This window comes from Delphinapterus leucas, chromosome 19 (assembly GCF_059928025.1).
Source record: "Delphinapterus leucas isolate spDelLeu-1000000601 "Yukka" chromosome 19, BTC_Dleu_Yukka2, whole genome shotgun sequence".
NCBI classification, from domain to species: Eukaryota; Metazoa; Chordata; class Mammalia; order Artiodactyla; family Monodontidae; genus Delphinapterus; species Delphinapterus leucas.
Window position 1 is genome coordinate 48,929,682 of NC_143147.1, and position 11,528 is coordinate 48,941,209.

General features: G+C 42.4%; 1 protein-coding gene across 2 annotated transcripts in view; it reads right to left on the bottom strand.

The window, feature by feature from the left end:
* The window catches only part of CWC25 (CWC25 spliceosome associated protein), a 34,560-nt gene extending 34,164 nt beyond the window's left edge, over window positions 1–396 (bottom strand). The window contains exon 1 of one of the 2 annotated variants that reach the window (XM_089901179.1): window positions 271–396. In XM_089901179.1, the coding sequence (XP_089757305.1) occupies window positions 271–300 (30 nt within the window). In that variant the 5' untranslated portion in view covers window positions 301–396. The remainder of the gene's footprint in view (window positions 1–270) is intronic. The other variant, XM_089901180.1, reaches the window with a different exon arrangement.
* Between the last annotated feature and the right edge of the window lie 11,132 nt (window positions 397–11,528).

The following is an 11,528-nucleotide window of genomic DNA, read 5'->3' on the forward strand; positions in this document are numbered from 1 at the left end:
AAAGAAAAAAGCTCATGTCTTTCCCCCAGCTGCTGCACTCTCCTCTCCGTCTTTAGCGAACTTGAAACAAGTTGTCTCCACTTCGGAGACAAGATGCTTGCACTTCGGAGACAAGATGCTTCCGCTTCATCTTCTGCTTAACCTAAACCCTCCGCTTAACTATTCTTCCCGTGATCTTCAGTAATACCCCTGTATTTAAATCAAATAACACATTTCATCCTCATCTGGACTACCCCTAGCCTTTGGTATTGAGGACCACTCTCTCCTTACCGAAACACTTTTCACTTGACTTCTTCCCATCACTCTCCAAATTTTCCTTCTCTAGATCCTTCTCAGGGAACATTTTCTTTTTTTCTTCCTCATCCGTTCTGTCTTAGGTCCTTTCACAGTAGGTGCTCTCCTTGGGTGATCTCATCTACTCACAGGGTTTCAGTTACCATCTATATGCTAATGAATCCCAAATTCATTATCTCCAGTCATAGCCCTCTTTCAAGCTCCAGGGTTTTAAGCCTGGCTATTAGTCATTTCCAACTGGACATCTGGAAGTCACTTAAACTAAATGCGTTATTCACCTTTTTAAAAAAGTCCCCAACATTTTATTACAAAATTTTTTATTCAACACAGGTGAAAGAATTTTACATGACACACCCATATACCTACCAACTAGATTCCACAGTTAACATTTTATTCTACTTGCTTTATTACATTTCTATACATATATCTAGCCCTCTCTCCATCCAGTAAGTCCTCCTATTTTTAGCACTTTTTTTTTTTTTTTCGGTACGCGGGCCTCTCACTGTTGTGGCCTCTCCCGTTGCAGAGCACAGGCTATGGACGCGCAGGCTCAGCGGCCATGGCTCACGGGCCCAGCTGCTCTGTGGCATGTGGGATCTTCCCAGACCGGGGCACGAACCCGTGTCCCCTGCATCGGCAGGCGGACTCTCAACCACTGCGCCACCAGGGAAGCCCAAGTACATTTTTTAAAATTTTTATTTGTTTTATTTATTTATATTTGGCTGCGTTGGGTCTTCGTTGCTGCGAGTGGGCTTTCTCTAGTTGCGGCAAGCGGGGGCTACTCTTCTTTGCGGTGCAAGGGCTTCTCATTGAGGTGGCTTCTCTTGTTGCGGAGCACGGGCTCTAGGCGGGCGGCCTTCAGTAGTTGTGGCTCGTGGGCTTTAGAGCGCAGGCCTAGTAGTTGTGGCACATGGGCTTAGTTTCTCCGCGGCATGTGGGATCTTCCCGGACCAGGGCTCAAACCCGTGTCCCCTGCATTGGCAGGCAGATTCTTAACCACTACGCCACCAGGGAAGTCCCTTTTAGTACATTTTGAAGTAAGTTGCAGACAAACAGTACACTTCCTCCTAAATACTTCAGCATGCATATCATTAACTATAATTAGATATTCAGTTTTTACAGTGTTTATGTTAAAGTTACATTAAATGAAATGCATAAATCTTAGGTGTATGTTCACTAACTTTGTGTAACCCAAACTTCCAGCAAGAAATGGAACATTGACATCATCCCTCATTCCCCTTCCCAGTTAATCTTTGTCCCTCCCCCCAACAGGCAACCACTTTTTTTAAAAAAATATTTATTTATCTATTTTGGCTGTGCTGGGTCTTAGTTGTGGCATGCGGGATCTTTAGTTGCGGCATGTGGACTCCTTAGTTGTGGCATGCATGAGGGATCTAGTTCCCCGACCAGGGATCAAACCCAGGCCCTTGGCAGTGAGAGGGCAGAGTCCTAACCACTGGACAACCAGAGAATTCCTGCTATGAATGTTTCTGTCTAGGTCTTTTGTGAGCATATGTTTTCATTTATCTTGAATAAAATCCTAAGAATGGGATTGCTGAGAGGTAGGTCAATATATTTTATTTTATACAACTGCCAGACCTTTTCCCCAAATGGTATATACCATTTTACATTCCCACCAATTTGCTTGAGAGTTGGTATCTGGTATTGTCAGTCTTTTTAATTTTAGACATTCTGATACATGTGGAGTGTCACAATGTGATTTTAATTTGCATTTTTCTGGTAACTAATGATATTAAATATTTTTTCGTGGGTTTATTGGCCATTTATTTGTATCTCCTCCTTTGTGAAATGTCTCTTCAAATCTTTTCTCTATTTCTTAATTGGATTGCTTACAATCTTTTTACTTTCAGGTAGTAAGAGTTCTTTACATATGCTGGACGCTAGTTCTTTGTCAGATATATATTTTGCACATAATTTCTCCTAGTCTAGACTTGCCCATTCATTTTCTTTTGATAGGCAGACACTTTAAATTTTGATGAAGTCTAATTTATCAATATTTTCTTTTATGCTTCTTGTGTCCTCTTGGTAAAGGAAAAATTATTCATGACACTTGTTAAAGAATAATGTTATTTAAGATTAGGGCCAATAGGGACCACTGCAATGGGGTCTTGTAGTGGGAAAGAGATTGGGCTCGACTCTGAATGAAACACGGACAAGTGGGAATTTACAGCCAAGCAGCAGCGCAGGGGTTAGTGGACGGAAAATTACTAAGAAAAAATATCAGGGGCAGGGATAGAATTCTGGCTAAACCAAACTAAAGGCAGGCCAGAATGATCACACATCACCTGCAGGATGATGGGGGATGAAGGACCAGGTCAGATATGGCGGAGGGAGGATTCTGATTCTAACTAAACTGACTTCGCAAGATTCTTGCTAAAATTGGACAATGCAGAGAGGAACACGGAAGTCCAAAAGTCAAGGCTTAGTTTGGAGAGAACTCAGAAGAGCGTGCATGCCTAAGTTTGCTCATGGAGAGACTCCTAGTCATGCACTAAGAAACCTTTGCCTAGCCTAAAGTCAGAGAGATATTTTCCTATGTTTTCCTTTAACATCTTTAGGTCTATGATCCTTCTAGAATTAATTTTTTTGGAGACAATCATTTATTTATTACACAGGACAAGGTCATTTAAACAGGGGGACATCATAAAAATGTATTCAGCCTGGGGTTGCAAGCATCAGTGCTCACAACTCCAATGGAAAGAGGCCACATACAACCAGGAAGGTATTGACATGCCACTCAAAAACAAGCCACAATGCTTAGGAAACTATTAGAGAGCGTTAAAAAAATAAACAACAGGCTCCCAAATGGAGGCACTTGTGCTAAGTCTCACATCAGCAAACCAAGACTTAATACCTAACGTAACTGCAGTTTCAGCTTCTCCCAGGAATGTGACCAATCTGGAATTACCTGGTCAACGCTAGTGAGGTAATCTACTTGATAGACCCCCCCCAACTATCCCCAAAGAAAGGTGACCTTGCCTGAAACAATCCATTCTTTGCTAGAATAACTTCCTTGCTCTGCCCCCTTCCGCCTATAAAAGTTTTCCATTTTTGTACAGCTCCTCAGAGCTCCTTATGAATTGTTATATAAAACCAACTAGATCTTCAAATTTATTCAGTTGAATTTTGCTTTTTAATAGGAGTCACAGAGCATAATAATAGTCTCCAGTTCGCCAATCTGCATTTTCTGTGGCTGGGTCATTAGCCCATAGCATTTGCCTGGTGTTGTGGTTATTAAGGAGACTTCCTGTATTCTAGAGAGCCTTGAAGAGTACACACTTCTGGATGTCACTGAAATCATAGTCAACTCTAGGCTTAACTAGCTCACATCACTACATTTTGGGTCTACCCTAGGTAGTGATGAGCCATCTCTGGAATTTATTTTTGTGTATGGTATGAGATTCATCTTCTTCCATATGGATATCCAGTTATTCTAGCACCAATTTTTGAAAAGACTTTTTATCCCCATTGAATTATTTTGGTGCCTTGTTAAAAATCAAATGACCATATAAGTGGGATCTATTTCTGGGCTTTCGATTCTCCACCACTGATCTATTTGTCGATCCTTATGGCAGTACCATCTGTCTTGATTACCATAGCTTTATATAAAGTATGGAGAGCAGGCAGTGTTAAGTCGCTCAATTTTGTTCCTTTCTTTGAAGATGACTTTGGATATTCTAGGAGTTTTGTATTTCCGTATAAATTTGAGAAGCAGCTTGACAACTTAAAAATGCTGGAATTTGATTGGGATTGTGCTGTTTTTATGGGTCTGGAGAACTGACATCCCCTATCATTGCTGAGTCTTCTATATGTGAACATGGTATATTCTTTTATTTATTTGAGTGTTCTTTAATTTCAGCAGTGTTTTGTAATTTTCAGAATAGAGGTCTTGCCCATCTTTTGTTAAGTTCATTCCTAAGTTTTTGTTGTTGTTGTTTTGTTTTTGTGCGGCACTCGGGCCTCTAACTGTTGTGGCCTCTCCCGCTGCGGAGCACAGGCTCCGGACGCGCAGGCTCAGTGGCCATGGCTCACGGGCCCAGCCGCTCCACGGCATGTGGGATCTTCCCAGACCGGGGCACGAACCCGTGTCCCCTGCATCGGCAGGCGGACTCTCAACCACTGCGCCACCAGGGAAGCCCCCCTAAGTATTTTTTAAATATTTATTTATTTATTTGGTTGCGCCGGGTCTTGGTTGCGGCACGTGGGATCTTCGCTGCGGCATGAGGGATCTTCTTTTTTTAGTTTATTTAATTTATTTATTTTTGGCTGCACTGGGTCTTCGTTGCTGCACACAGGTTTTCTCTAGTACCGGCGAGCAGGGGCTACTCTTTGTTGTGGTGCACTGACTCTAGGCACGCAGGCTTCCGTTATTGTGGCACTTGGGCTCAGTAGTTGTGGCTCGCGGGCTCTAGTGTGCAGGCTCAGTAGTTGTGGTGCACGGGCTTATTTGCTCTGCGGCATGTGGGATCTTCCCGGACCAGGGCTCGAACCTGTGTGCCCTGCATTGGCCACCAGGGAAGTCCATGAGGGATCTTTTAGTTGCGGCATGCAGGCTCTTGGTTGCAGCGTGAATGTGGGATCTAGTTCCCTGACCAGGGATCGAACCTGGGCCCCCTGCATTGGGAGCGCAGTCTTGGCCACTGGACCACCAGGGAAGTCCCAGTATTTGTGTGTGTGTGTGTGTGTGTGACGCTATTTTATTTTTGATAGATTTTTTTTCTTTCACTTTTATTCTTTTTTTAGCAAGAAAAAAAATTATTAAAAGAATAGCGAAGGAATTCCCTGGCGGTCCAGTGGTTAGGACTTGGTGTGGCTTGGCCAAAAAAAAAAAAAAAAAAAAAGAATAGTGGAAAACTTACAGATATTGAAAACAAACTTATGGACACTAAAGGGGAAACGTGGGGGAAGGGTTAAACTGGGAGATTGAGATTAACATATACACACTACTATATATAAAATAGATAACTAATAAGAACCTACTGTATAGCACAGGGAACTCTACTCAGTATTCTGTGATAACCTATATGAGAAAAGAATCAAAAAAAGAATGAATATATATATATACATATATAAAACTGAGTCACTTTGCTGTACATCTGAAACGAATACAACATTGTAAATCAACTATACTCCAATAAAATTTTAAGAGAGAGAGAATAGTGGAAATGACTCATATGTCCATTAATAGAATGGGTAAGTAAACTGTGAGAGTCAGACAATGAAAGATGACAATGAAAAAAACAAACCACTGATAGAGACAACAACATGAATATATCTCACAGACCTAATCTTGAGTTAAAGAACCAGAGAGTATGCACTGAGCATGTGCTGTTAATTCCACTTACATAAAGTTCAGAACCATGCAAAACAGATCTATGGTGTTCGTGTCAAGACACTGGTAACTGTTAGTGGCAGAGGGACTGCAAGGGCACCTGGTGAGGGATGCTGCATGCTGGTTACCCAGGTGTGCTTGGGGTGGGATGTTCATTGAGTTGCACGCTTGATATGTGCTCTTTTCTGTGTATGCATCAACGAAAGTCACACAGAAAGAAATCAACACAGAGCTACTCGGTAAGGCAAAATGTCACCCCTAAGTGCTCAAGAAGCAGGGTTGGGGCTGTAGGTCCAAGCATGCTTCCCAAACCTGGCACAGAACTTGAATGAGCACCTCTCTGTTGCTGTGGCTGAGCACTAAATGCAGCTGTTTGCTTGGGGATGCCTCTGCCTGGGTTATGCCCACATCAGGACCTAACATTGGATTATTTATGCATTTGTTTATTTTCTGTCTCCCCAACTAGGGTGTGATCTCACTGCAGGCATGTAGTAAACACACAACAAATATTTATTGGATGTATTTGTCTCTATATCCTTCCTTCCCTGAGCAGAATTTGCCTTCTCATGGATGTATTCTTTCACCTATATTCTTTTCTTGCAAACATCCATCGTCTTATATAGATACAAAATAAAAGAAATAGAAGAATTTTTCCCTATGATGAGAACTCTTAGGATTTACACTTTTAACGAATTTCATATACAATATACAACAGTGTTAATTATATTACTCATGTTGTACATTACATCCCTAGGACTTATTTATCTTATAACGGGAAGATTGTACCTTTGACTACCTTTGTCCAATTCTCCCCACACCCCACCTGTGGTAACCACAAATTTGATCTCCTTCTTTATGAGTTTGTTTGTTTTTAATAACTACATTATTTTTCAGAATCCAGCAGCTTTTTAAAAATATTTATTTATTTATTTTTGGCTGCATTGGGTCTTTGTTGCTGCGCACGGGCTTTCTCTAGTTGCGGCGAGCGGGGGCTACTCTTCGTTGCAGTGTGCAGGTTTCTCATTGCAGTGGCTTCTCTTGATGCAGAGCACGGGCTCTAGGTGCACGGGCTTCAGTAGTTGTGGTACACGGGCTCAGTAGTTGTGGCTTGTGGGCTCTAGAGCGCAGGCTCAGTAGTTGTGGTGCATGGACTTAGTTGCTCCACGGCATGTGGGATCTTCCCGGACCAGGGCTCAAACCCGCGTCTCCTGCATTGGCAGGTGGATTCTTAACCACTGTGCCACCAGGGAAGTCCCTGTTTGTTTTTGAAGAATAATTGACCTACAACACTATGTAAGTTGCTGGTGCGCAGCATAGTGATTCAATATTTCTATACATTTCAAAATGATCACCACTGTGAAGCTATTTTATTATTATTTCTTTTGTCCGCACCGCATGCTCGTGGAATTTAATTCCCCCACCAGGGATCAAACCTGGGCCCTGGTAGTGAAAGTGCTGAGTCCTAACCACTGGACTGCCAGGGAATTCCCCACTAATTAGTTCTTGTAGCTGTTGTATACGGAGTCAATATTTACTTAAATTTATTTGAAAAGAAACTTTAACAGAAAATCAGCCCTTTGGAAAACAGTCTAGCAGTTCCACAAAAGGTTAAAGATAATTACTGAAGCAGAGCAGGACCCTGTGGTCCTTCCCTGCCATAACCTCCGCCTGCCTTTTGTCTGTGAAAAAACTTTAGCCAAAGAATAAGTTTAATCAGAGAAATAAGATAGTTTAGTCATTAAGCATAGTCAAGGCTATAGTCAAGGACTATAGATAATATTCTGAGCCATGTCCCGTGAGCTGTCTTGTAGATACTGAACGCCCCCCCCCCCAGAAGTTAACTACATGATGACCAGACTGTAGCCATGACATAAGCTGCTACAATTCCAAGAACTGGCTTCAAGGAAATGGGAACAAACTGACCCTGGAACTGAAGATTAACTGTACTTACAACAATCAAGATGATGCTGGTCAGACCACCGCATGACCAATTTTAAGATAACTGTCAGAGCTTTCTGCATGTAGCCCCCTCCCTCCATCTACAAAGGTTCTTGCCCACTGATTGTCAGTGATGGGGAGTCAGCCTTTGGACAGGAGTCTGCCCTCCCCCCGGTTGCCAGCCTTCAAAATAAAGCAAATTTTCCTTTCCACCAGCCTTGCCTCTTTATTGGCTTTTGAGCAGTGAGCAGCCGGACCCCACTTTCAGTAACATTACCAAATGACCCAGCAAGTCCACTCCTCAGTATATATGTAGGTTAAATGATAATATATATCCATACAGAAACGTGTACGTGAATATTCATAGTGATGAAATAAAACTCATATTTTATAGCAAGAAAAATTTAAGCAGAAAATTTGTCTTTGCCCATTTGAGCCTCCTCCCCCTCCCCTTTAGTGTGCATCTGCATTAACGAGATCTCTTTAGAGATAACATTCCTTCTTAATCTCATCAAGGGTCACAACTCCTTAGGAGATAACCTTCCTTCTTAATCTTGTGACCCGTGACCCACCCACTACTTGCTTTGTACCTGTAGACCTGGATTGTGTAAACTGTCATTTAATGTACAGTCCTCAGTGTCAAAACCATATATAACTGTGCTTTGACCTCTAATGGGCAGAACAGTTCTCAGAGCTTTCTGAGAGGCTGTTCCTGGGTTATAATTCTCGATTTGGCTTGAATAGAATTTTCCATTTCTTTCTTAGATCAACTATTGTTTTTCTTTGATGATAGCAGCATAAGAGCCAACACATGGAAACAGCCCAAATACCCATCGACTGATGAATGGCCAGACAAAAGTGGTATATCCACACAATGGAATATTATATGGCCATTAAAAGGAGTGAAGTCCTGATACATGCTACAACATGGATGAACTTTGAAAACCAGTATGCTGAGTGAAAGAAGCCAGTCACAAAAGACCACATGTTATATGATTCGATGTATATGAAATGTCTAGAACAGGCAAATCTATAGAGACAAAAAGTAGATCAGTGGTTGCCTAGAGATGGATAGGTTGGAGGGAATGGGGAGTGATTGCCAATGGGTATGGGGTTTCTTTTGGGGTTGATGAAAGTGTTCTACAATTGATTGTGATGACCATTTCACAACTCTGTAAATATACTAAAAACAATTGAATTGTACATGTTTGATAGGTAAATTTATCAAATACGAATTATATCAATAAAGTTGTCATTAAAAAAGGAAAACCAGTATCACTTGCCATAAGTAGAATGGAAAATCAAATACAAATTATTAAACACTAGTTAGGGAATTCCATGGCGGTCCAGTGGTTAGGACGTCATGCTTTCGCTGCCCAGGGCCCGCTGCGTGACACAGCAAAAACAAATAAAAAACACTAGCGGGCTACCCTGGTGGCGCAGTGGTTGGGAGTCTGTCTGCCGATGCAGGGAACGCGGGTTCGTGCCCCGGTCCGGGAGGATCCCACATACCACAGAGCGGCTGGGCCTGCGCGTCCGGAGCCTGTGCTCCGCAGCGGGAGAGGCCACAGCGGTGAGAGGCCCACGTACCGCAAAACAAACAAACAAACAAAAAAAACACTAGCAAGATAGTTACATCTACTCCCTTTGATTAAAAAAAAGAGAGGATTCAGAAGTGTTAGACAGTTGACACCAAAGAAAACTTTTCCCTTAAGTTACTCAGGAACAAAAAAGAATTGAAAAAGGAATCATTTTTTCACTCTGTGGTTCAGTGTTTTTTGTGACCTGTTGGCTAGCTGCTGTCAAATTGCATGTACATGCATACCCATCCCACCCTTGGGACAGACTGAGGTACAAGATGTGAAGCCAAAGTACAGCACCGAGTGTGTGGCATGTACTCCATCCACTTAAGCAATTCTTACTAAGTGGCAAAGGAAGGGACATAAAAGCATTTCAGCTATCAATGTACAAACAGGCTTCTAAAAGTGATGCCAATTGGGTTTAAACTCTCTCTTAGAAATAGAGGGGGGAATTTCTGGGGAAGAAAACTGAATTGAAATAGGGACCAGCTGCCTTGTGATGAACTATTCCACCACAGAGTTCTGACCCCCACCTGCACATTGCCATCATCCAGTAATAGACATTCCTTCTGAATATTGTAAGGAAGTACTCTCTCCCCAGCTGGGGCCCTGTGAGAGCAAAAGGAAGGGACAGCAAGTCCCTTCTTCCACACTTTGATGATTAATTAATTAATTAAGGCAGTTTCAGCTGACCTTTCTCAAAAACTTTCTCAGCAACACTGGGTAGAATTGGACCCAAAGCCCCCAGGTTTCCTGGAAACTACTAAGAGACAGAGAAGGTATAGTGATTGCAAAGGGAACAGTAGTACTTGAGGTTGGGACTCCTGCTGGATAATGAAAGATTCTAGTCCTGCTTTAATAAGTCCAAATTCTGTTAAGTGTTGCAACACTTAATTAAAAGGGTGGGGGACTCCCCTGGTGGTGCAGTGGTTAAGAATCCGCCTGCCAGTGCAGGGGACACAGGTTCGAGCCCTGGTCCGGGAAGATCCCACATGCCACGGAGCAACTAAGCCCACACACCTAGAGCTTGTGCTTGGCAACAAGCCACCGAAACGAGAAGCCCGCACCCTGCAACTGATACAGCCCCTGCTCGCCACAACTAGAGAAAGCCCGCACACAGCAACGAAGACCCAGTGCAGCCAAAAAATAAATAAATTAATTAAAAAATAAATAAATAGAAAGGTGACCTTTTAATTACTTGGGTTAAAAGGTGGACGTGGCTCAGTGTGTTGAAAGCAACTTCAAATATCATCCGGGCATGTGTCTATCAAAACAAAGACACAACAAGGGGCTTCCCTGGTGGCGCAGTGGTTGAGAGTCTGCCTGCCGATGCAGGGGACATGGGTTCGTGCCCCAGTCTGGGAAGATCCCACATGCCGCGGAGCGGCTGGGCCCGTGAGCCATGGCCGCTGAGCCTGCGCGTCTGGAGCCTGTACAACAATGAGAGGCCCGCGTACGGCAAAAAAAAAAAAAAAAAAAAAGACACAACAAAAAGGGCAAGGAACTGAAGACAGCTTTCATTTGATCAAATGTGTATGTTGGTAGAGTTATATCTGTTGTTTGGCCAAAAACTGCCATCCTATGTGGAGCATACGGTGTGCGCCCAGCACGTGGTAGGTGTTCTGTACTGTGGCTACATGAACAAATGAATGAATGAATGAATGGGAGAATGCAAGAAAACTGTTTCCTGGCCACTGTAAAGAAAGAGCAAGCACAGCAAAGCAGTCGCTCTTAAGGAATTCCAACTCAAGAGATAGGCCACATGTATGCACACATTAAAATCCATATAAAAATAATTATCATAGAGAAACAAACATGGAACGTGTATTTATCAATAGCTCCATCCTCTCCCAAAAGTCTTCTAAAACAATAGCATACATAACTTGACAAGGACAAAGAGAACTGGAGAGGGAACAGAAGAGCTGTGTCAAACAGTTTTTGAAGGTGGAAAGCAGTGTGGGGGGTGTGATTTAGCAGAGAAGAGGAAGCTGAAACCTAAGTATTGGTGCTGACGGTGGTTATTCATCTTGAGTGCACATTAAAATGACCTGGGAGATAAACAAATCTGGAGACCTGGGTCCCACTAGGCATCAAATTTTAAAATATCTCTGGGTATATGGCAGTTCCTCAAAAAATCAAACATAGAATTACCATATGATCCAACAATTCCGTTTCTGAGTACACACTCCAAAGAATTTGAAGTAGGCACTCAAACAGATATTTGTATATTCTGTTCATACTGTTCATAGTAGCATTATACACAGTGAGCAAAAGATGGAAGCAATGCAAGTGTCCACTGACGAATGGATAAACAAAGTGTTTATATATATGTTTGTATATATATAAAATGCGGCCTTAGAAAG